At 43.3% G+C, this 27,095-nt stretch overlaps 1 protein-coding gene across 2 annotated transcripts in view; it reads right to left on the bottom strand.

Annotated features, from left to right (window-relative positions):
- bcor (BCL6 corepressor) overlaps positions 1 to 21,644 on the bottom strand; it is a 45,200-nt gene extending 23,556 nt beyond the window's left edge. Inside the window, exons 1-5 of one of the 2 annotated variants that reach the window (XM_028435279.1) lie at positions 20,852 to 21,644; positions 6,675 to 6,756; positions 3,338 to 6,523; positions 2,000 to 2,056; positions 1,318 to 1,483 (exon numbers count right to left, since the gene is read on the bottom strand). In XM_028435279.1, the coding sequence (XP_028291080.1) occupies positions 1,318 to 1,483; positions 2,000 to 2,056; positions 3,338 to 6,523; positions 6,675 to 6,677 (3,412 nt within the window). In that variant the 5' untranslated portion in view covers positions 6,678 to 6,756; positions 20,852 to 21,644. The remainder of the gene's footprint in view (positions 1 to 1,317; positions 1,484 to 1,999; positions 2,057 to 3,337; positions 6,524 to 6,674; positions 6,757 to 20,851) is intronic. The other variant, XM_028435280.1, reaches the window with a different exon arrangement.
- Between the last annotated feature and the right edge of the window lie 5,451 nt (positions 21,645 to 27,095).

Below are 27,095 nucleotides of genomic sequence, written 5' to 3'. Positions count from 1 at the left end.
CCATTATTGTTATTATTATCTTTACCCAATAGGACCCAATAGACTGGATTGGGTTTGGGTTCTGTCTTAATTTCTATCATTTTACATGGGCTCGGGCCAGGCTTGAGCACTCCACGGTAAATGTGCAGTCAGGTGATGTGTTTCGATTAGCATGAGAAAGATGCGGAAATGGATGCTGAGGAAGTGAATCAGTGGCTGGCTTCTCGCGAATGAATAAATGATGTTAAAAAATGTATAAACTTCTCGTTCTTGACAAAAGAGTATGTGTGCATGGACAGATTTGAATAATGTCAGTAATGAGTTTGGGCTTAGAAGAAATTGGTTGGAGCAGAATTCTGTCTGTCTCGGGCTGTGTGGAGTCTAAAGTTTAGGGCCCGATTACAGCTCTAGTACGAACTTCAAAATGGAAGTCAAGTCGAGCAGAGGCGAATAAAACAGGAGGAGATTTCTAGTTAAACACCAGCCAGGTTTTATTCTGCTTTAAAGATGGTCAGTTAAATTTTGATGGGGTAAAGACTTTTTAATCTGATTTGAGACGAGCCAGTGGCTGCTTCCTGCGATCAGAGGCCGGGAAAACATCTTGCGAGCGCTCTGCGCAGTGACTCTATCCCTCCTCCTCCTGCTCCGTCCTCCCCACGGCATGACCGCACCACGCCCTTCTCACACGGAGCGTGACTCCCCCCCAGCCACCCCCACTCCCCTCCCTGTCTCTCTCCATGCCATAATTAGGCTCACACGTCAGCCGGGGCCTCGCTCCAACACACAGCTGGGCTCACAGCCAATGTAACTACGCTCCTTTCCTCCCCCCCTCTCTTTCCGTTGCACTCTCCCATCCGCTTTCACCCTCCAGCTCCCCCCGTTTTCACTCTCTCTCGCTCACGCACGCAATCTCTTCCCCTCCCGCCCTCTCCACTGTCTCTCTGTGTGCAGATAAGCACAAAGGGCTTCTTGAAAATAAAACTCCTCCTCTCTGTCTCTTCGGCTTACTCTGCGTGGCTTGTGGTGAACTGTTCGCATACGTGTGTGTGTGTGTGTGTGTGTGTGTGTGTGTGTGTGTGTGTGTGTGTGTGTGTGTGTGTGTGTGTGTGTGTGTGTGTGTGTGTGTGTGTGTGTGTGTGTGTGTGTGTGCGTGCGTGTGTGCGTGTGACTGACTGACTATGTGAGTTCTTATTTGCACTCTTTGTTTTCAGAGTAACACAGATTTCTACGTTTCTGACAAGTGCAACTAACATTTGGTGACCCAACCTCACGTCCCCCCCTTTTTTTTGTTAATTTCTTGAGCGCCAGTGTGTGCGTGTGTATATGTGTGTTACTCACCCTCCCTCTCTCCCTGCCTGGTGCTGTGTTGGCAGTGCTCCACCGCTCGCTCTCTGCGCTGGCCGTCCGCCAGCTCCCGTCCTGCTGCCGCTACTGAGGCAGACACACACACACTGCTGCCCTCCTTCTCCTTCAGCTCCAACTCCGAGAACCGCATCATTGCCCGCTGTGCGTCCACACACACACACGCACGCACACAAAAATGCAGGGGGGAAAAAAAAACTCATGAAAACCACTCATCTGCCCGCACCAGACACACACAGACACCTCTAAGCCTCAATCTGTCCTCAACAGCTACAGAAGCGAAAAATTGCATCAGAAATGGAATTATTTTAAAATAAAAGAATATGCCAAAGAAATCCCCCCCCCCCCCCTCCCCTTTACACACGCACACACACATGAGACAACAAAAGAAGACAGACAAATCACAAGCACGGCATCAAAACACAGGTGAGACTACGGCAGCCACTGAGTCCATGCACTCTGGGGCTTTAGTCCTGGCATCTCCCTTCCTGAAACATAAACATGACTAGGAAACATACATCTATGCCTTGAGGCAGGGAGAAGAGATGAAATAGAGGAAAAAGAATGAGTGAGGGGGAAAGAAGTGTGCAGCCATACAGAGTACAAAGGAGACAGAACCCATCAGAGGCAGATGTGATAAGAAATGTAAAGAACTGACCTCCCAGTTAGCTGCAGGTTGACTTATATTACTCCCCTCTCGTGATATGACTTCCATCTAAGCAATTAGAATGGGGGGGCTCAATATATCTGTCCAGCAATTCATCCTTTTTTTTTTTTTTTAAACGAGTTTTTATTTCTCCACAACTTTTTTTTTTTTTTTTTAAACACACAACAGGCAGCCACAATCCAAAAAACAAGTACATAATCCAAAAAAATTGACTTAACAGGTCAACTAACACTGCATCAAAACTATCAAATTGTTTCTGAACTGCATGTGATCAATTTGATAATGTCAATCACTAAACAGAATGTCTAATTGATTGCTTTGCAATTCATTCATTTCGAGGGTTGTTTCATATTTTCACATGTCCAGAAATACAGTGTTTGATAGCTTTGTGTTGCAGTTGCACATTGACAGGCATGACATTGACAAAACCACAGTTTTCTAGGGTGCATTCACAACATGGACAGACATGTGCAACCAATTAACATATCTGCCTCTGAGGCTCAGTGGATAATATGACACAGGATTTCTTTTTGTTTCCAGGCTGAGCAGAAGAAACCCCGGAGATAACTGCTTAAAATAAAGTCGGTGTCATGTGATGTTTGGTAGGATGGATAGACCTTGCGCAGGCCGTGAGCGGGAAGTGATTTGGATTAAAGGGGGTGATGCTAGTGACTGGCAGACAGGGTGCATGCGGAAAAGCCTATTGTGAGCCATAAAGAGGGCGGCTCCTGATTGTTAGCACACTGCAAGCCCTCCACTGCAGCTAACCTCGAGGTTAAGCATAGGCTAGGACGTTGTGAACTGTGTGGGTGTCATGGCAATGCTTCCAACCTACTACTATATATAATTTTCTATGCAGTCAGCACTAATGCATGCTTTAGGCCCAAGGCAGTCACACAAGAACAAGCAGGTATGAGCACACAGACACGCACATACAGAAATGACCTTTACAGTGGCTGCTCACTAATCAACATACAGAGACAGCAGCCATAGTTAACCTTTGAAATGCCCACCCCTGGAAAGGAACTTTGAACCCAACTCACTGGGACAATGATAAACTAAAGGGAAGATTAAACGTATATAATCCTGCACTGTGGTGCAGATGCAGAGTTTCATGCAGGGTTGGTTTCACAGGCAGTTTTTGATTAAAGCACACAAAGAATGAAGACAGTGGCCTGTAGGGATTCAATCCTGTGTAGATGATAAAACTAAAAGTTTGTTTGAAATGTCTGCACATATTGTTCATTAACACCTTTCTGTAGTTTGCACACAAACAAACACACACACACACACACACACACACAGACATCAAAGTGTTGGCAGTCTTACCTGAAGAGCTCTCTGTTCACGACTCAGTTTACTGGAGTCAGCGTACAGCTCGGTGGTCACGCATTTGAATCGGTCACCAACGTAGCCTGAAGAGTTTGCAATCCTCTTGGCCAAACTGGATCTACGGGCACATTTGGAAGAATGGTGGCAATCGTCCTCTTCATCCTCGTCCCCCTCTACTTGGGACTCCCCCAGGTCAACGATACTGTCTTCCTTTTCAGCCTCCCCCTCACACATTTGTTCCTCATCCGGTTCTTTTATCATATTTATGTGGTGGTGTGAAAGGTAGGGAACCTGGTTGATCCTGTCTGCTTTGTTCTTTCCTGAGCTACGCTCCCCTGATGTGCGAGCACAGCGCAACGTACTCTGATCTTGGTCTTCTGGTTCTGCACTTGAGCTTTGGTCATCTGAACTCTCTTCTCCAAAAACATTCTGACCTGGAGAAGACAGCGGTGTCCTTGATGCTAACTCAGGACAGCTAGAATCCAGTAGATTCCTTGCTCTACTAAAAGAAGCTTCTGGCTGTCTATCAGCATGGTTTGGCTTTAGATTTGGGCTCTGCACCGAGTGAAATGGATAAGGATGGGAAAGGTGATGTTGATGTTTTGGGTCATGTTCAGTCTTCATCGAAGTTTGGTTCATATTACAACATTCCTTTTGGTTCACCTTGAAGCTGGGCTCCACAAGAGGCTGTTTAGGAACTACAGGCGTTGACTCGATATCTGTGTCTGAGTGTACAAGGTCAATGCAGACAATTTTTTCTCTGGATATTGCAGGGGAGACATGGGTTTTGCTTTGAATGCCATGATGTCCTTGTACTCCTGCTTCCCTGTCCGATTTAATTTGTTTTTCTTCACATGTCTCTTTCACACTGTTATTGTCTTTGTGGCTTCCACATTCTTCAATCCCACTTCTTGACTTCTCCAGTCCCCTGGGTTTTAAGGATCCATCTACCCTGTCTGACAACTTATTGTCAGACTGTGCCTGCATCAAAGGGTGGGCCATCTCCTGTGAGTTGTAGGTGAGGTATTCTCCTCCCGGACCCGCTGTGAGATTGTGGTACGGTAAAGGGTGCTTTGCAGACAAGTGAGTGGGATAGAGACTGTTGCTGCCCAGGAGAACTGGATGAGGGTAGACTGGGCTCTTCCCTTTAATTGGTACTGAGTTCAGTGCCATGCCATCAGGGAGTGGGTAGGGCAGAAATCTGCTGGTATAAGCTAAGCTGTGGTTAAGAAAAGCATCGCTCTGTGGAAGGTAAAGGTGCCCTGAAGGGTGACCATTTTCTAAACAGGGCCTCTTGTAAGATGGCATTTCTGGAGCCGTTTCACTTCTTTTAGTAGTCTGAGAGAGCTTCTCTGTCCCCTCTCTGTGGTGGCTCAAGACTTGAGGCTGGTCTGGCTGGCTGGCGCTTTGTTTTACCCACTCGCTATGAGGTTTGGGAGAATGAGCCTTAGAGCTACCATGCATGGAGGCAGAAGGCTGAGAAGAAGGAACATTAATGTTAGACTCTCCAATTCTTGGACAGGAGGAGCTACGTTGTTGAGGGAGGACTCTCTCCAGGCTCTTGTTTTTGATTACAGAGGGTGAGGAGCCCTTGTTCTGAGAAAGGCTCAGCTCAGTGTTTGGCTTTGGAGACGAGGGTAAGACTGGTGTGTGTTGTGAGTGTGAAGGAGATGGGCTAGGTACAACCCAAGAAGAGTGCAAAGTGCTGATCATCTCTGGTCTTTCAGAGACTTTTGAAGAAGTGCTGCTGACCACTGAATGGGCAAGGGCGGAAGGAGAGAGCGACAGGTTTTCTTTTAGTAGCTCTCTGTTAGTGGGGAGTCCAAAACGTGCACCAGGTGATATAGTGTCAATTTTAACAGGAAATCCATTGGTTGGCAGCCCAAAGTCAATTATTCTTCCGGACAAGTCCAATGGCTTCTCAGTTAAGTCTTTGGTTGCTTGAGGCTGATGAGCTGGCCTCTCAAAATTTCCTTTTGAAGGAGACCTGCTGGCTCTTCTCTCAGCCCCCAGACCTCTGTGCTCAGGTACGCTATCTCTGGATCGGTGTTTGTGGGGGCTGGGTCGGGCGGGAGAAGGATGCTCTGATGCTATGCTGCTGACAGAAAAGGGATGAGGAATAGACTGTGTGGATGAAGATGAGGCAGAAATAGAAGAAGCAGACGAAGTGGTTGGTTGTCCTATCCTTGCAACTGGTCTTTGTAAATCAAGCGAGTTTTCAAGCAAAGCAGAAGAAACGGGAGGTTGGTGGAGGCGAGATGAAACAGGAGTAGAAGAATCAGCCGGCAGACTGTTGTTAATTCCCCCGCCAGTACCACTGGTGCTTGATGCACTGTTGTTGTTGGTGCTCGAGCCTTTTCTAGAAGGAGGCCTGGTTGGCCTGCTGCTCCGGCTCGGGGAGCGGTCTCTATCCAAAGCAGTCTGATGGTGCTGAGGGTGAGGAGAGGGTTGATGAAGTTGTTGTGCAAAAGGAGATGCAACACCAAGACCTTTATCTTGGCAGTGAACCAGTGATGAAGGTGCCATCGTGACAGCAGGAATCCTCATAGGGGGTCCTACTAGCGGAGAAGAGATGGCAGAAGGAGGATAGGGAGGCATGTAATAGAGCCTTTCAGCAGCAGAGACCGGAGCAGTAGGGGTAACATTGCCCCCCTGGGCTGCACACAGTGGGTAGGCCAGGTGCTGGGGAAGATAGGGGGGCTGGCTCAGCAAGGAGGCTTTATACATGTTTAGAGCCGCATACTTGGATGTGTCCATGAAGGGATACATACTTGCTTCAGGGTAGGGGCTGAGCCACGGCATTCGGAGGTAGCCACCAGCGCTTGCCAAACCTAATTCTGATGCTTTCTCCCCAGGCCCTACTCTACGTTCTAAGCCAAGACCTTCAGCTCCAGCACCGGAAACCAACATAGGCTTGTGCAGACCTGGATGAGTGCTTTTATAGAGGCCAAGGTATCCATTTGTGGACTTGCGACTGTCCAGAGGGTTGTCGGGTTTGTATATGAGTTCTGGAAGGCCATCTCTATTATAAGCAAGCGGAAGAGAGGATGTCTCTCTGCTCTTGTCGGCTGGCAGTGCTCTGATCCCAGGGTACACAACTCCACCATGGAGACGAAGACCCTCGTGTATCAAAGTGCCACGGTCTAGCCCCATTGCAGCGAGGGGCGTCAATCTTGCATCCACCTGGATAGGGAAAAAAGTAGGTTACTAACAAGTCACTTCTCTATGCTAAATTATTCACAGTTAAACCATGATATGAAAAAAATTGCTGCTGAACACTGTCAATAGACATTTAAATCTGTGATGTTATGACAAGACAAGCTAAGCCACTTGCCATGTTTTGTGTGATGTGGTTCCCTTGTCTTAGTTCCAGGTTGGTTTGTGCCTCAGCATCGACATCACGAACAGATGTTGCCCTGTGGAGATGAGCAAACAGTTAGCAGCCAGAGTTTTGGCTCTGCCACAGACCAACGCATACAGATACACACCACAGCTATGTCGCAATATCCACAACTTAAGAAGTTGGTTTCAGAATTTTTTTCAAGAGAAAATGACAATTTTATTACATTTCATTTATTTATTTTAATTCAAGAAGATTCATTCATTAAGGTTGATTGAACAAAGCATGACATTGGAGCAAGAGGTGTGTAGATAAATGAAAACAGTAACATCAAACTAAGAAATAGGAAAGCATGTGTAACCAAGGAACTCAATGAACAATAAAGCACTGCGGGGGCTCACTGATTCATCTAATAATATGTTCAAACTAGTAACCTTCTAGCTCTAAACCCCAACCTACTCACCCTGTGGACTGCTTATGCACTGCGGGGTGTAGGTTTTCACCTCCACCCTCTTTGACCTGCTCTCTCTACAGAGCATACAAAGATTATGCATTACAGACCATTCAGTGGGAGACCATTTAGCACCCAACAAACACTCACCAGATTTCACACAAACGCTTCGCAAACGACAGAGACAACAGCAGAAAATGTAGTGCACCTTGCAACAAATTTGAAAGTATAAAATAGTAGGATCAAATATGGGGATGTGAAATAGCACAGGCACTACTTTTATTCTCACTGCTGATATTTTACATGTGGAAAAAGTGGAATTAGTTGGAATTATTTACATGTTAGCAAACAACAACTGAACAAGTCGCTATCAGATGGGTACTTTGAAGCAGGTTATAGAGGAAGCAAGACGAGGCCAGACTATTTTTTTGGTGTTCAACTTCATTAAGTTATCATCTTCCATGACTCAAAGACTCAGCTTCCCACAATGATTTTTCTTAAATGTTGTTTTTTTTTTTTTCCGCAGCTTTGGTTTTTATTTTATCCTGCTTGTTCTTAGCTATGAATACAAAGCATGTTGCATCGTGATGGCAAGATGAGGGCTATTGAACAATTGATTCTAATTAAGTGCCTTTAAAAATCTTTAATTCAGACACTAAAATAATTAGTGATACTCAACAGTTTTGGAAAATGTAGAAAGTTAGTTATATAACCATGTTACAAAAGTTATTTATGTAAAAGTATGTAATCGCAGTACAATTTGCATGATCTCAAAAACTGTTATGTGATTTTTCACTATATTGTCATTTCTTCTTGCTGAGCGGGCTTCCGAGCATTACGTTCCACCCAAGTATTTAGGATCCACATCCCAGAATGCAATGCACAAAAATGTGTTGAGGGTGGAGATGAAAACAAACTTTAAAGAAACAATTCCAACCAGTTTCCTTACTTTTTGGAATAGCCCTAAAAGATGTTCGATTCTTTGATCTATGAGGCATACATTACGATCTTATCTAATGAAAAATGATCAAGGGTCGTCGCTTTAAGCACTTCAAGTCACCGTGAAAGTAAATCAAAATGATACAGCCAGGGCATTAATGAGGAAATAATTTGTTTGTGAAATAACACTCTGTAAGTCAGTGGTTCCAAAGTACCCCTTTTCTCTGACCACATTTTGCTCAGAATACTTTGAACAAACAACTATAGAGCATAATGATGGAATGCACAAGTGATAAAACACATTTTAAGGTACAGCATTTAGTAAATAAGTGGAAAGAAACATTAGTGCCTCCTGAAAATATTTGTCTTAATTTCATTTTTATCATTTTCTGTTATCTCCCACCTGGTGTAGGACCAAGACTGACCCTTGTGTTTGAAGTCCATGTTCTAATCAAGGTCATTTCCATCATCATCATCATCATTATTGTTGGCATCATCACTTAACTAAAAATGAACACGATGAACCCTATATTTCTTATGCTTTCATTTGTAAATTTTTTTGCCGTAGGTTATCTTTCTGAAAGGATGCAGCAATCCCAACATTTGTCCATGATAAAGATACGTTAAAAACTTCAAGTGGAGCAACAATAGAAAAAGCTGAGGCAAGTCTCTGTGATAAGTGATTTAAAAGGAAATGTCGAAGTTTGAATTATGACTTAATTACTATTAAAGGGGGACGATTTTGCAAGACGGACAGGAACGAAGTGGGACAGAGAGAGAGAGAGAGAGAGAGAGGGACGTGGTTTAAAATAGAAGGAAAGTAAAGCCTTGCAGTGCTGAGAGCAGCACACATTCTCGGCTCCTCGATCATTGCAGAGAAACGCCTCTGCGCCGCTGGCACGCCACTTTTATTGCCGTGACCCGGGGCACATTAATCAGCCTGCTGTGGGCCCCTCGACACGGTTTCTCCCGACTCTCCCTCCCTGCTGCCCCTCCCCCCCTTCCCCCGCCTGCTTCAACAACATCCGCAACTCACGGAACTGAGACGGTGCGTGTGCAAACGATAAAAGCGCCGCGGTGTGCAGGGCCACGTGTATGTGAGCGTTTAGCGTGGACAGCATTGAGAAATTAGCAGCAGCCCCGTTTCCTGTCTCTGACACACACACACACACACACACACACACACACACACACACACACACACACACACACACACACACACACACACACACACACACACACACACACACACACACACACACACACACACACACACACACACACGAGATCCCCTTCAGTGAAGTGTGTGCGCTGTAGGACTGAACCTAACACCGAGGCATCGAACTGCATCACACACACACTTTCAGAAAAGTGAGAGGTGTCAAACATGCAGCCTGCAGCCCCGAAATGGTCTCCCAGAGAGGATCAAATTGGAATGAATGTCATTGAACCACAAAAATAAAAAAAAAGGACCTCAATTTATAAACGAAATAGAATCTATAGCTCATGCAATGAGGATGAATGATATCGGATAACCGGGTCCAACAGCAGCAAAAACAAACAAGTATCGGATTATATGGCCCTGCACGCATCTAAAAATCTCCAACATAGTATTTTTCAGGGTCTTCTGATTTTTTTTTTATTTAATTCTGTTCATTCAATTTTGTTCCTTCAAAGCAAATGCACAAAATGACTAGAAAAACATACACAATTATAGAAAAATAAATCATAATTAAAATAATCAAAATTACTCCAAAAGCACACAATATGACTACAAAATAACAGAAACATATAAAACAACTAAAATACACTAAGAACAAAAATATACTAAACATGCAAAAATGGTACCAAAAAAATGCACAAAATGAATTTAAAAAAAACACAAACACAAAAAACTAGGATAATGTACATAAACAAAAGGACACAAATCAAGACAAAACCCTTTGTTATTTCCAGTATTCATGCTCACATTGATCATTATTGTAAATGCTGGCATGAATGTTGATAATGCCCTGTAGATTAATTACATGTCCATGGCCCCCGCTTTGATAAAAGTTGCAAATCTATACTTTATTCATAGGTTAATAAAATTAAAGGTAATATAGGCTTATTGCATTTCATGCACCTAAAACAAAGAGAGAAAAGTCAAACTTTTGCTGCCATGATCTGATGTGTGTCCTGACAGTTCTGTTTTACATAGTTTCTTTATAACAGTGGTTGCAGCCTATTTGATTTCATCCCACTATAAATCTAACAATGCGCTTTTGATGCGGAAATCCTGACCTAGTGTCAGTGTTGGAAGGACGTTGAGGCAGCAGATATGGAAAAGGCTGCGTGTTGACGCCCATCCCCGCTGCTAAGAATAGTTTGCGCAACAAACAACTCCTGACGGCCGTCCAATCCATCACGATGGTAGGCAGCAGGCGGAGGGGAGGGGGGGTGGGGGAGGCGCAGCGGTCGGAGCTGCGTTTATAAAGCAGACCGCTGAAGCGCAGCCCTGACGCGCACCATTAAACTGAAAAAACAGCGGGTGTTTCCAGGCCTGTGCTCCTCACAGCGCAGGGAGTAAACAAGGACGAAGAGATGGGGCTGATCAAAGATAAAGAAAGAGTGTAAACACAGTGGATCCGCTCTTCCTTCCTGGTTTCTGGTGCGATGACAGCGACTTGAACTCTCCGTGACCTGCGGGTTTTTTTTTTTTGTTTTTTTTTAAACGTGCACAGGCGCCGCTCGTCGCTCAGGCCTCCCCCTCCCCCCTCCCCCCTCCCCCCTCCTCTCTCTCTCTCTGACACTCATTATGTGGGCTTCGTGTGCGTCAGTCAGGCCGTGTCGAGCCGTGCAGCAGCCTTATCACCCAGAGAGTTGATGAGTAAGCGGGCTTGGAGCGCAGATACGGTGGAGAGACAGAGCATTGGTTATTCATAAACACTGTCCATTCTTCTCAGGCCTCTCTCGGTGTCGGTTTCACCTCCTCCTCCTCTGCTTGGACCCAGAGCGAGCCTGTGTGGGTCCAGAGCAGAGCTGAGAGCACAGGCGCCCTCTCGCTCTTTGTCCCTGGAGCTTTGCCAAAACTCCGTGAAGCGCAGAGCTCCGATCAGCTCTAAAAAATGCAGTGTGACGCAGGATAATCTCCGCAGCGACGGGGGTGGGGTGGGGATAAACACGGATTAAATGCGGGTGTGCATGCACGCACGCACGCACGCACTTCCCGTGAGGCTGTTTTGTGTGTGCGCGTGCGTAAAAGTGGGCGGGATGGATTTTGCGCACGTGAATCAAATCAAGATCAGACGGAACAAACTTCAATGAAGGCAAGAAGCAACACGCGCGCACGCACGCACATCCTCGGGTCACACTCACACTCCGAGCGTCATAATGAGGAGCGGCCATGCAGGATGAGGCCGCCAGCCCGTTTTAATTGTTATTGATTATCGAGCCGACGTGTGCCAAATGTTTAAATTGATCATCTCCGCGTTAAGCTCGCGCGGAGCTGTCGTGCTGGTTGTCATCGCAGAGCGCGCGAGCACAGCTGCCTCCGATCAGCAATCAGAGCCGCGTCCCTTTCAGCTGTCACACCATTAACGAGCGGAGGCCCCCGTGCGTCCTCCCGGGCCGCTGCACAGCCGCATGCAAGTCGGTGCACGGTTCAAAATCCCTCTCGGCGAACACAGCCGTCAACAACGGGGATATTGTGAGCCCTCCTCCCCCCAGAGCTGTCACCAGGGCCCGGCCAGCGGCTGCTGAACTGGTTCTATTCATCCCGGGCCAAATGAGGACTAAATGGCCCTTTATACCACCAAAGGACTCGATTGTAACAGATGCGCATGTAAGCGTCAGCTCTCTTTAGCTGAGGTTTTTCTGACGTTTAAACCATGGCATCACTTTTGATGTTAATACACAATTGTTAATATGTGAGCCTTTAAATAAAAGTAAACATACACACAATAACAGGGCGATCAAACACTCTAATGGGGTTAAAGGTCAAAGGCAATTAGCCTAATGTTGATGGATAACATGCACATGGCTTTAATTAAAACAAATCACCTTACAACACTAATAACGCAGGGTTTCTCAACCTTGGGTCGAGACCCCATGTGGGGTCGCCTGAAATTATAGTAATTGGTATCTTAAAATAACATTTTTTTTGAATTGTTATTCTTTTTCAAATTCACACATCACACACAATAAATATCAAACAACTGTTTTCTATGTTTAAACTCAAATAAAAATATCTGAAGGTGATGCATCTTGACACTTTACTAATCCTGGCTACTCTGTATTTGTAGAACACTTTAATAAACATGATCAAAAACAAATTCTAGAAAAAAAACAAATGTCTCTGGGGTGGCCGGACATTTGTGTAATCAAAATGGGGTCACGACCCGAAAAAGGTTGTTAAGATATTACACTTATGGGCAAAATAAGCACTTGAAAACCAACAATTTGGTAGAAAAGATCAAACTTTGTGTAGTTAATTTCTGCAGATTTGCTGTGAGACATTTAACATAAAAATAACTGAAAAGGTGATTTTGAAGAGGATCCACAAGTGTTGAGATAATGAAGGTTTGGGTTCATCTGCAGCCAGGTGAACCTGCTCATTCAATAATAATTATATAGAAATCACCAAGCTGGGAAAATAACGTTTCTGATAAATTATATACATTTGCATGTAAAGGGGTGTGGTTTTGGAAAGAGGCCATCTCATCTTTGTTCATTTATCTCTCCTCTGCAGCTCGCTCCAAAAGTGCACGAAAGGTCACTATGGCAGATGTACCAGTTCACAAACAAATTAAATAATTACAATAATGCACTTTGATTAGTGGTGTTGACGTAAAGCCTTGTGAGGATCAAACTGGAGGCTAGCCGACGCAGTCTGAGTGATGTTGCACGCAGGCAACAGATAAGGCATTCCTGCTTTGAAGGCATACGAGCTGTAATAAAATATCCTATCACGGTTACCCTGCTGCTGGTGCTAAGCGTCTGGGGGAATTTTTCCAGAGATGCCCGAGGCACCAACGTCTAAAAACAAACGCTTGATCAAGACTGCGCCTGCAGAGAATGGGAGGAAGGAGGTGCGGTGTGCCATCAGCACTCTGCTGTGAATCAATCTCCCAATAAGCCCCATAGGTCACTGATGACGCCTTTCCACCACAGCTCTGCTTTAGTACTGGTTACTCCTCTGAGGGACATCTCTATAACGGTAGAATGGTTTGTATTTTTGCACTCATTTTCACCACTTCACGTTTAATAGTTAAAGCTAACCCACCATATTTTTTGATTCGATAAAACCATAGCACATTATCCAAAAAGAAAGGAAAAAGGTTAAAATTGCCACCCAGTATTGCATTGTGGGATGTGGAGTCCAGTAGACAAATATGGTTGTTGTTACTTATTAAGGTGCATTCTAATGGTGTAAGAAAAAATTGATTTGGTGATATATTGCAATATTTTACCGTGCAATTATCATATCAATCCAAAAAATGTCCAAATTGATTATTTAAAGCATGTTTTTTAATAAATAAAAAAAAAACATTTAATTGCGCTAATGTGCATAGCATGTAAACGCCCAGTCACAAGGTGTCAGTGACCCATATCAGACCTTATTAAAATATGTCACTCCTCAATACATTTTAGCTTGGAAGTTGATTGCACTTTTATAGATGTATGTGGTTACTTTTAAAAATAATTTAAGTACTTAACAGAATCAGAATCAATGTTGTAGAAGCAAAATGTAAAACTTTTTTAAAAAATGTAATTGGACATTTTGATGAACATACCACTTGTTTTTGATACTGGATTACAGTTAGTTACATTTACTTTTTCTCACAAGTTTAAAAAAAATGAAATTAATTGTATTTCAAACCATTTTGTACTTCAATGGTGCATATCGTATTGTTTAATATTGGGATATATCGTATCATGACATGCAAATCGTGTATCGTATCAGATTCATGGCATCACACACCCCTAGTGTGAACACACCTTTACCGTGATTACATGTTTGTTTTTCCTGCCAGACACGGACAGTGATTTGCTTGATATTTTTGTTCTAGTTTGTACCTGCAGGTATTCCCTGTGATATCGGGAAGGTAAAAACACTTCTCTTCTATGAGCCGGTCTCAGAAAGTCCACATCCCATGCAATACGAGAAAATGTCAACAAACGGAGTGTTTAGGGTGGAGATGAAAACAAACTTTCAAGCGGGTGATCTTAGAGGTATTGATCAATGAAGCCTATATACTTTGGATTTATCTGATAACAAAATGTCAGGTAGCTTTAACCTGGCTGTTGGGTCACTTTATGACTATTCTCTGACCAATCAGCGTCTGCACATCCAAATGTAGTCCCTCTCAGGACCACTCTGTCTCTACAGGATGTAGTAAAGCAATAAACAAGGTACTTTTTCATATAAGGGAAAATAAATGCACAATACACTATTCTACATCTAACATTCAGAACTAGGGCTGGGCGATAGACCAAAACTCATATCTCAATATTTTTTCTCAAAATGGCAATATACTATATAAATCTTAATATTTTAAACTCAAAGACAATTCTGGATTATATTTGCTGAAAAATGCCACATAGATAGATTTACTAACAAACCGCTGCACAATAATGTGCCACTTTTGTCTCTTTCTCCTATAAGGGACAGCACGTGTGAGTGAGTTCTGTAGTGTGGACACAGTCAGAAATCATCTAACTGTGCTTTTCATGCTGTTCTGAGAAGTAGTGAAAGCAGCGACTTCTAAAATGAGTATTTTAATACAAAATAGGGTATAAAATTTAAAAAAACATCGTTATAGGCGATATTGTTATTTTCTATATCACCAAAATAGAAATCTTGATATATTGCCCTGCTCTATTACATAATTAATGTAATCACTTGTGTAGCTGATTGATGAACTATCTGATCCATTATCCACACTAAAATATTCCATGTATATTATTTTATAATATAGAGCAGATGTGGCTCTTTAAATAAATCCAAGCAGAAACATCGGTGCAGATATGCAAACATCGCCTGAGTTGATGTGACGTAGTTGATCCGTCCTGCGAGTCCGTGCGCGGGTGAAACTGTGCCTCTCTGTGGGGAAGTGACCCGTGGAAACAAAAAGCTTTGTGAAGGAGAGGTGGAGGGAGAGGGAGAGGGAGAGGGAGAGGGAGGGGGGGGGTTCTCCTGTTTCATCGCTAGGTCCCGGGAGGCCAGCACGGAGCATAGCTTCAATCAAACCGTGACGTCTCCTCCGGGAGCTTCGCAGCGCCTGGAAAACCGATCTGTCCTCGGCTCTGAGCCGCTGCCTCCGCTTTTGTTCACACGCATTTGTAGCGCAGCGCCAGCAGCAACGAGCCCGTTGTTTCATATCATATAAAACAGTCCTCGTGCTTCTGTGTATCAAACTCAGCACGGGAAATTTCTTTTGACGCACTTTGTTTGTTTTTTTTGTTGTTGTTTTTTTTTTCCTCCCAAAGCCGCGCACGCTCGGGTTTGATAAGCGAAAAGCGACCTCGTGATCGTGCTGACACGCTCCCCGTGTGCGTCAATCCTCCGCCTGTTCTCCTATTGATCCCACAGCAGAAAAGGGGGCAGACTGGGGGGTTAATGAGTTTAAGATAGAGGTGGTGTGGATGCGGCTTTAGAAAGCAGCTCATCCAGCAGCCCCACGGAGCCCCATGCTGTCATACATCAGTCAGAATGACAATGAGCCCCCAGCAGGCCATATACGTAGGGCTGCTGATGCCTTCAGGTGGATTTTTACCCATCAACACCCCCAAAATCTTTAACAAATTCATTCCTGCACTCTCTGCCTATAGGGTTTGGGTTAAATCACAAGCTGCAACCCAAACATGTGCTTTATTTTAACCGCCTGCACATGCGAATGGGTTGACAAAAAAAGAAAGAAAAGACTGAGCTTCGTTTTAAATAGTGATAACCAGGGCTTTAAATTGACTAGGGGTGTCCCGATCCGATATTAATATCGGTCCAATACTAGCCAGAAAATGACTATCAGATTTTTGCATCTAAAACCACAGATATAAGCGCTCCTCTCCAGCACTTCTATCCAAGTGACTGTGGTTCACACTCCAACAACGTTTTTATTCAATTGTATGATACTGTAGATATTATGTTGAAGGTTAAAATTTATGTAACTAATTGGTTAATAATAAATGGGTCAGTGTTTGCTGACTATTGTTCTCTGTTTAAGTAACATCACTTGATCAAGCCTTTTCTAACTTTCCACACTACAAAATAAGTAATAAAAATATGTATGATTTGTACCGATATCGAATAGGATCAATATCGGTTTTGGCCAAAACCCAAGGCTGCAATATCGGTATCGTATCGTAAGTGAAAATGTTGTATCGGGACATCCCTGAAATGAACACCCGCCAAATGCGGGTAAAATTTACTTTGGCGGGTAACATTGCAGCATTACTAGCCATTTTGGCTGGTGAAAAACAAAACAGATACCACTGCGTCTGAATCAACAAGCAGCAGAAACGATGCGATAAGTCAATGTTGCCAGGTTGGGCTGTTTTCCGCCAAGACATTTGAGGATTTTTGTGTGTGTTTAGATTTTAAAACGTAATATGTATCTGGCAACACCGGTGGTTGTACTAATCCTACATTTCCCATGAACAATATGTACGTGACGTCACGCCGTTACGTGACAGAGCGTGCCCAATCACGGTGTATCATTGTTCGCTTAATTTAACAGTAAACATCCCAAAACTAAATGCAATAAATGTGGAACTGTTAGTACCTAAACTGTACTTTAAATAGGATAGCGTACATGCTACATTTGGTATTGGAGAAGACTAACACAACAGCGCAAAAAAAACAATAGGAGCTGAAATTAAGTTGTAAAATTAGCAAAAAATAAACAAACGTGGAGATATTTATCGGGTGTTAAAAAACCTGAACTGCAAAAAAGGAAGGCTGCTGCCGACACAGGGGAAAATGAAGAAGAAATTGAGGAGTTTTATTACTAAATGGATGTCGGGTCGTGAGTGGCTGGTATCCGACCATTTGTTCACCTTTAAAATGTGCACTATACAGTTTGTGGGGAGTGGAATTTGTTTACATTTGAACAGCATGCATGTTAGTAAAACATTTTTCTCTACAGTACATGTAATTCTTATGAATGTACTGATTACTTCTATTTTTTCTGACTTCAGTGTTCCAGGGATCCAATTTTCATCTGAATTAAGTTTGTATATTAAGTTATCAGAATATACTCTATAAAAGGTTCACTTAAAGTTCCATATTGCATAGGCATTGTTAGTACATTGCTTTTAAATAAATGTTTATATTTTTATACTATTTTAATGTATTTCTACAAACAACTAGAATAAAAACAATTTAAAGAAACATGAACGCTTAAATCTATTCTCTGGCACGCATAATGTAGTTTGTTTTTTCGCTGGAAAAAAAAATTGGCTGGTGGAAAATCTGGTTGGCTGTTAACTTTAAGAATCTACTAGCCATGCTGGCTTGTGATCTAAAAAGTTCATTTAAAGCCCTGGTGATAACAGTCTAATGGAAAATATCTGCAGATCTGTTCATGCATCGCTCCCTTCCTGCGCTCAAGCACCTGGAAAACACATCAGTCCCACGCTGACTTCACAGCGCGCGCAGTGGAAAAATGATGCGCAAAACAGTCCGAAGGGGCACACTATAAATAAACCCAGCCCACGCTAAATGTGAGGTAGCCTGTTTGTTTAGGCTTCAGCTGCAGAGCTGCCTTCTTTACTGGCAGACCAGCTCGGCCTGATACTGGGAATAAAGAGGCACCAGTACAAAGTCATGATTTGAAGCTTTTAACTGTGCCATTGCATTGGAAACTCTTCCTTCTTTAATATATAAAATATTAAGGAGCTTCCTTCTGTCTGCATGCAGGATTTCAGAAACATAACATGTATTGTTTCTGCTGCTAAAAATGAAATATATGACAATTTTACAGACGGCTTGGAATTTATTTAACTCGTAACCACTTAAATTATACTACCTTGATCTGGAATGTTAAGGTATGCCTTCATTGCCTCTAGTCTCCTTGTTGTGGTCCTTAAATCATTATTTCCTCTTATCTTATCACATTTTATGGACAGTTCAAATACAGGCTTATCTAAACACAATTTCCTGTAGCTTTGGTCCTTTAAAAGACTGCAACCGAAAACAGAACTTCTTCCAATCATTTGCGTTGCTCATTTAAAGGTTAATCTTTAATACTACACTACCACACATGAAAATGCAGATTTGGAGAGAAATGCGTGAAACAAGCCTCACATAGCTGGGTTTGTCCCCACCCACTGCCTTTAACATCCAAAACCATGTCAGTGGGCCAATATCTTACTGCGAAGTTATATTATACATGTAGGCCAACCAGAATCAATCTGGCTTCTGTCTCAGATTGGTTTGACAATGTTGACACATTAGTCATCAATAGAAAGAGAACCAACAACCAATGATTAAACTTGTTTTACATCCTCAAATAGACTATACCACAACAACAAGAAGTTACTAAAGAAACCTGGTGTACAGAAAGATGTGGTCAACTTTTCCAACCGCGTGGGACCTTGTGTAAATTTCTACATGCCGTGGACCAACTTTTCTTGGCTCAGTGGTAGAGCTGGTCGTCCAATAACCAAAGGGTTGGGGGTTCAAATCCCGCTCTATCCAAGTCATTGTTATTGTTTTCTTAGGCAAGGCACTTTACCCACAGTGCCTCGTATGAGTTGTGCATGAATGTTGATGGTGGCCAAATGGCAGCCACGCTTCTGTCAGTATATGCCCCAGGGCAGCTGTGGCTACATTGTAGCTTACCACCGCTGGTATCGCTGATGTGAGTGACTGGTGTGAATGAAAAGTGGCTTCTGCACGTGCTTTTAGAGTCTCCTTGAAAATCTAAGCTAGTTTTATTATTATTCTTATAATTCTTCTTTTCTTAATCCCTGTGAATATTTATCATGTTAAAGTTTAATTTTAGCATCCTCATAAGTTTTTTAAAGTTTAAATCTATTGAAGGGGGAAAATTACGAATTCAGATTCTTAACGCTTTAGACGTATAGATTCTCCAGATAGAAAATATTTCAATCTATTGTAAACTAAATTCTTACAGGATATTTACCAATGTCCTGTACCTTAATTTGGCAAAACAGAACTATTTTTTTGAAAGCAAAAATCAACAGACATGATGCGTAATTTGAGCGGTTTTCCCAGGTCTGTCGGTATATATATATATATATATATATATATATATATATGCATGCTATGCCTCGGGGAGTCTTTTGCCCTGAAACAAAGGACCGACGTTTAATTTTAATACAATAAAGCTTTTGTTCAGCTTCAAAAGCTCTCCAAAGTAGCCTCGACCCCCAACCAGTTAATCCTATCGTCTGTTTCTTGCGAAAGCTCCCAACATGAGGTCTTCCTCCCTCCGACGAAACCTGCTCTCACGATCAACCCATCATGATCATCGTCCTCGGTGGATCCGGGCTGGGCTGATATTTTAGCGGCTCTGCTTCCCTCACTGAGCTCGTCAATGAGCTGGAGAGAGCCAATGTGAGCCTCATCGATCGTCCTAAGCGAGCGTTCCCTAATTAGTGCCATGCGTGGCTCCGACACATAGAACAGCAGAACGACTTCTGTGCTAAGTGTGAGAGGGGGGGGGGGGGGGGGGGGGGGGGGGGGGGCGCTCGAGACAATATGGTAAAGCTTTGAGGGATCGTTAGGTAAGATGATCCCGTTTGGCTCTGATCCAAAGCGCCTCATTACAATTAAACAGCAACTTTAAAAAGAAGTAGTGATGACGCGGATGTGGCCCATAAACGCGGGGGGAAGCCGTCAATCAGCAGATTGTGAGTTTGACATGAAGTGACGTGAGTCAGGGTGACACTTGGCTTCAAAGCTCCGTGCGTAAAGAGTCGGAGCCAAGGCACTGATGCGCAAAGTCACATCTGAGAGCACCTGCAAGACACAGCATGTGTGTGAGAGTGTGTGTGTGCACACGCCTGTTAGGGGAGTGGGTGAGGGAGGGGGGAGGAGCTGGCACGCTGCCAAAGCGGCTTCTATCATCTCGACAGGAAGGTGAGCTGTTGTGCGTCCCGTCCCTTCCCTCAAACACCACCTCGGGGACCGTGGAGACGACTGATTAACGTCCAACCCGTCCAAACAAAGCGCAAACACACACACACGCACATTCACCCTCAGCTGTCACCCACCCACACACACACACCACGGGGACGCCCCCCAAACTGAACTGTGTGGTGCCGTGCGCTCGCCCCGAGCAGGGCGAGGCTGGATTCCGTAACCTTGTTTAGCGCAGAAGCTCCGTGTGCGCGCACACACACGCGTACACACACACACACAAAACCACATCCCCCTCTGCCTCATCACGAGCGCACACACTTTATCACCACACAACGGGGGTGCGTGCGCGGAGCCTCGGTGGAACCACGGCGTCACTTCCAAGTTCACTAATCTCCGGGACGTCCAAACTCACGACAACACTGCCTACATGTGTCCGAGTGTGTGCGCGCGTGTTGTTTATCAAGCACATGCCACTGCCCCGCCGAAACGCACAAAGACCACCCTATGCGCTATTCTTAGAAGTGGCCGATCCTCTGCGCACCAACACCGGACTCTGACGTCCACGTCCAACCACCTCACTTTCCATTCAAAGCGCAACACATGAAAACAGCATCATTAAAAACATATTTCCCAGCTGTAGCAGGCTATTAAAAGCCCAGGGCATAGAAATTCATCTGTCACTGATTGTCTCACCTGGATAATTGGTGCCAGTCCCAGACGGAGTCCGAGCGTCTGGACGCACGCCTTTTTCCTGTTTTGCCAAGTTATAGGACGGCAGCGATCCGCGCGTACGTAGACAAGCCCGGTCACGGTCCTGTTTGCCTGAGACAGGCGATCCACCGGCCAGAGGAAAAACAACAAAAAGTGTCTAACAGGTTATCCACTTGTGTCAAAACCCACCAAAGCAGGATTTCTGAAGCTGTTGGTCTTTATTCTTTTGTCTGCCGGCAGCTCTCATACATTTCCCGAAAAATAAAGCGGACTTTTTGTAGCTGAAAATGTCACTGGGGTTTCCGTAACGCAAGAACAAAAAAAAACAAAAAAAAAAGATCCTGGGCTGAGAAGAAAAAGGAGAAATCCACTGAAGAGAATCCGCAAAGCCAGGGAGAGGCTGTCCGTGAGACGGACACACAGGTGGTGAGGTCGGATTCACGGAGATATTAATTCAGCTCGACCGTAAGCAGCGCCATGTTGGGTATGAGCGCAGCACGGCGTGCCGCGGAAAAAGCCCCTTTCTCCCGCTCTCTGTCACTCCGCGTCCTCTCCGACAGTGCGGTCCGTGTCTCAGGAGGGTTTTCTGAAGGTTACCCCGCGTAGCAGCTCGGTTCACGGGGAAGAATCGCAGGCAGACGGAGCCCGGAGACGCGCGGAGCTGAGCGGGGAGTGTTGTGCAGAATGGATGAAGCTGCTGAGACCGAGAGACGCGCTCCACTCCCACCAGCGCAGACGCTACCCAGAAGGCCAGTCGGGAGACCGCAATTACCATAAGCCTCCAGCGCACGGCTCTGGCTGCGCACGCACCGACACACACACACACACACACACACACACACACACACACACACACACACACACACACACACACACACACACACGCAGGCTCCGCTGAAACTCCAAAACAAGAGACAAGGGAAAACAGCAGCCACCGACTGAATAACAGTGAAACATAATAATAATAATAATAATAATAATAATAATAATAATAATAATAATGAATGTGTCGAAATTTGATGTTAATGGCACTTTTTCCTCACCGCATGGCAGTCCTGGGTTCGAACCCTCTCCTTTCTGTGTGGAGTTTGCATGTTCTCCATGTTCCAAAAACATGATGTTTTTTTAGGGTAACTACGTTAATGGGATGTAGGTAAGTGTTAATGAGTGCGTCTGTTTTAGAAATGCACAGCGATTCGCAACTGGTGGATCAGGACCCAAAAGTAAGTCGCGGACCTGTACTGGGTGGGTCGCAAACAGCTGGTCAAAAATGAATAAAAACTTATTGTCTCTCATGTTGGACTTGTCTTTTATTTTTGAAAGAAACTTTTCTTTTGACAGGCATGCTGTGAAATGCTTGTTGCACAGGAAAATAAATAGATTTCTGTTTTTTGAAAAAATTACATTTGTGTGGTTTCAACAGCTGTTTTTGAAAAACTAAATTAGGCTGGTTGATAATAATAATAATAATAATAATAATAATAATAATAATAAATGTGGGTCACGATTTAATGACCGTGGCAAAATGTGGGTCCCATGGTGAGACCAGTTGAGATCATCTGCTCTAGTCCGGGAACCCCACCTTGACCCAAATTCAGCTGGGATGTGATTTAGCAGCACCAAGCAAATGTAGTGTTGGCCAACTATTATCACAGTGGGGGCCACAATGGGATCGTCTGAGGGCTATTATCAACAATCATGTCAACATTTAGAACTAGAAAGCGCTCAGAAAGCCGCAGACCTCCGACCCACACCCAGATTGCGTCACCTGAAGGTTAGATTTGGTATTTGGTACCAACACAGAAATACAGAATTAAACAAAGAGTTTTTAGTTTCTTTGTCATTTTGTATATATTTTTTCTTATATTGTATGTTTTTTAAGTCCTACGTGTATATATTTGAGAGTCATTTTGCGTGTCTTTGTTGTCATGTTGTAAATTTTACTCTCAATTTCTGTATCTAAGTCATCATTTTGTATATTTTTCTCTTATTTTGTATGTTTTTAAGTCATTTGTTTAAGAGTCATTTTGTGTGTTTTGTATATTTTACTCTCATTTTGTGTTATTTTGTTGTCATTTTGTATTATTTAATAGGTCGTTTTCATGTTTGTTTGAATTTTGTCCTCTATTTTTCTCATTTTGTATGTTTATTCATTCATTTATTTAGTTTATTTATTGGTTTTTTTAACTGGTACAGTGTACATTAATATCCAGATAGAAAATGAACCAGATTTAGCCAGATGACTATTTTTCATCTGTAGTCCCTGGGCAGAATGTTCAAATGTCACTCTAAAATAATACAAATGAAAGGAAATATACAATAAAACATATGTAGCTACATAATAACATATACTTTCATGTGTTGTTGCTTTGGATTGATTTCGTGTACTTTTCGGTCATTTTTGTGCATTTACTTTGAGGGCCGTGCAAAATTGGGCCAACGGCCGCATATGGCCCCCGGGCTGCCAGTTGCAGATGTCTGCTCTGAAACATGATGAAGTATTTCATGACAAGAATATCATGGGTTTGATTTTTCAGGGAGGAACTTCTCATAGTGAACTTTGTGCAGGATTTACATACTTAACACAAAACATGGTGACAATGTACACACACACACTCACACACTCAACATCAAAAGCTTTTTGTGGGATGTTTGCAGTCTACAGTGGTCAGTAACTATTAAATGTGAACTACGGCAGAAAAAGCTGGCAACATCCACCATGCACGCTCACTCAAAGCGTGTGATGGTTGGATCGTGTGGCTCGGATTAGGCCTAAACACTGTATTGGGACACTTTAAACCTGTTTGTGATTGAAATGTGAAAAGATAATGATGGAGATGATTGTCATGGCTTAGAGAAAATTGTGCATTAAATGGATTTGCATTGACACAATCAACAAATGCATATGTACCACAAATTCATCCATTTCAAACTGTTAGTACATGTGTGTGTACACAAATTAAATGTCTGTTTAAATGTGTTTTTTTCCAAGGCTAGAGATGAGGTAAATCTGTGAGGCACAAGGCAGTAAAAGAGAGGGGGAGTGCAGGGGAGGCAGCTCAAGGCTGGGGCACATCTGTTAAGGCTCCCATGTCAAGTAAAGGAGGAGGAGGCTATGAATATCAAGCCTGAGGTGTGTGCATCATGTGCCTGCATGTGTGTGTGTGTGTGAGTGTGTGAGGGGGAGAAATGGGATGTAAAAAAGGAGGAGAAAGATCAGCAGACAGAAGGAGGGATAGATGACCGACCAGAAGCATAGGAGGAGGATGAGAGCGAGACTTCAGTCATAGACAAATAAACACATGCAGTGCTCACTGACATATGGATATATTTTAAAACTGGTCTCCTCTTAAAAGTCAAACTGATCGCAAAGAAAAAAGAACAAAATCACATGGTATTGCCTTAATTTACAAGGAAACCTAAAGAAAGCTTAATCATACCTTAGAGGGTTTTTGACCTGCCTTAACCATCTTCCACCTCTATACATATCCAACAGCTAAACTCTAAAATATCTGAAGCGAGTGAAAGGAGTGTTTGTGTGGAACCGTGAGATCTCGCACTGTTTCCACTGAAGAGTTTCTGGTTGAATCACTTGTTCTTTCTGGCTAACAAACTGTAAAATGATGCATAACAGTCGACATCTGTCAAGAAGTGAAACATTCTGAGGTTTGTTAGTCTGCTGTATGTCAGGTGATCTCAGTTCATCTCCTTCATACCATTTCACTAACACAACGTAATCTGTCAGCTCTATTCGTATAATTATTCAGCCTTTTGAGGGCTTTGTGTTCAAATTAAGGATACAATATAAGCGTATTAACTACTCACAGCTAAGTTTATCTATATATGCAATAAGATAAAGCACAAAATGATAAAAACTATAACCACAGATCATTTGACCTACCGTCTAGTCCATGTGTCAAACTCGAGGCCTGGGGGCTATATCCCTTTCGAGCATCCGATTCGGCCCACAGGAAAAAGTTAAAATGACAAAGAAAACATTATTTACTGTGCAAATTACAAAACAATTCAGTTGTAGACATCTCAGTCCCTCAAGCTTATCACATTATGGCAATCACCGTAAACAGATAGAAGTGTTTTTATTTCATTCTCAGGGTGATTTTTTATTGTCAGACAAAGAGGCCAGTGATTTGCTTGACACAATTTTTGCTGTAGTTTGTGTTCTTGTGATATCAGGATGAAGTAAAAACACTCGCTACTGTCTCAGGGACTCCACATCCCACAACGCAATGTGCAAAATTGCCAACATGTTTACGATGGAGACGGATCTTAGATAGTTTGCCTCGTTTGGTTGGTGTGAATACGCAAACAAAGTCTAGAGCAGATCAAACCAGCGAATTCTAGAGCGATTGTTTTTTTCGGCCTTGAAGCGTTTCCAATCGAAGTCTAGAGTGATTAGGACGTGCACACAACCGCTCTCGGAGCGGATCAAACACAGGAAGTATCAGCGATGATGTAGAGCACACAGCATTGTGGGTGGTCAGAAGAGCTAGCGATGATGCTAAACAGGGCTTTAAAAGCTCCAATAGCACAGCAACTCGTTGCTTCTCCATTGTTAAATGTTGTGAAAGAATGAAGAAAGGTGGAAGAGGTTTCTGTACGCTATTAAGCCTCCTTTGACCCATTGCTAGAGACTCTTCTTCAGGTTTCTGTTTTTCTGCCTCGAGAAGTCTCTACTCAAGAAACGGTCCCCTCAAGCGTTTAGCTCCTTCAAGTGCACCAGAGGCTGTTTGGTGTAGATCAGAAGTTGCGCTCTGAACGCAAACCAAGCCAAACCAAGGTGATCAATATATCACCTGCCCTCCGCCTATTCGGACCGAGTCCGGGACTAAACCGGTGTGAATGCACTCAAAAAAAAAAAAACTTTAAACAGCAATTTGACCATTTCCTTATTTTTTAGAATACATTATGTTTGATTCATTGATGAATGAGGCATACACTATTTCATTTAATAAAAATGTATTGGTGGTAGCAGCTATAAAAACTGGCATCAATCTTAGCCACGAAGCAGCGATGCTAACTACAGGGCTAACGTTCTAGGGCATACATTCAGTAAAAAGGTGTAAAACACCCTAAAAACTATGCAGTGTTGAAAAGGCCTTCTACTAAACTCAATTAACTCAAATTTCATGATTTTTAGCATCTGCTTACTTGTCGTTCTATTCAGGGATTCATCTAAGACCTTCACAGCACTAAACCTGGGACAGTAACTGAGAGCGCTAGAAGGAAAACTGCCTCCAAAAAGTTTCTATACCACAGCAGAACAGAGTTGAGGACAGACAGAGCCATGCCTGTAACAGACAGTCTGTTCCGTGGTGGTATTTAGGTGTTAGATTGTTGGAGTTGTTCCTAGCTGCCTGAGGCAAAGCAAGGCATACCCTGGACAGGTGGCTCATTGATCTCAACACCAACACAGCAGAGACCATCACTCATCATATCCAAAGGAGAACATGCAAACTCTGCATACAAACAAGAGCTACTGTAGCATTTAGACACCATCTCTTTTGCTGCATGCCACTTAGAAGAGGCTCAAGATTTTCTTGCAGGGATTCTATAGAAAGTGTCCAAAGGCAAAACAATGAGAATAAAGCAACATGATATTACATTTATTATGTTGTTTTTCTCATGTTTTCAATGTTACTGTTGCTACAACAAAAATCAGTTTAAATACCGGTTTTACAAGGGAATATGTAAAGTGTTTTAATTGCTAACCGTGCCAACATTTTTGGGTGTAAAATTGACCAAAATTAAAGAAATGACCTGAAAAGATGTCATTTCGTGTATAACAGGCCTACTGGATTCTAAATTATACCATGATGATGACTGATGACAAAACTACGAAAAAGCGTATTCCTGGCAAATCTGCCTTCAGCTTCACTGAAGTATTTTGTGTGTATATCCTACTTGTAAATACTTGCCTAAAAAGGGAGTTCTCATTCTGTTTTTCAGAACTGTCAGCAGAGAGGCTTTGAAATGTATCCTGATCAACAGCTTAGGTTGATGGAAGCCACAGTTTAATACAAGCCACAAAGGCTTTAAACTGAAAACAGCAAACATCTACCATGCACAGGTCTGCCGCAGTCAAAGCAGAATCCCTCTGATGTCACACACAGCCTATATGCTGATGAAAGGTCAGGCAATGTTGAAAAGACCATCATGGCAGAAACCCCACCTCCCCAAACCCCGCCTGCTCTGACTGGGAGGACGT

This window comes from Gouania willdenowi, chromosome 21 (genome assembly GCF_900634775.1).
Source record: "Gouania willdenowi chromosome 21, fGouWil2.1, whole genome shotgun sequence".
NCBI classification, from domain to species: Eukaryota; Metazoa; Chordata; class Actinopteri; order Blenniiformes; family Gobiesocidae; genus Gouania; species Gouania willdenowi.
The sequence above is the reverse complement of the archived record's forward strand: the minus strand, read 5'-3'. Positions and strand labels throughout refer to the sequence as shown.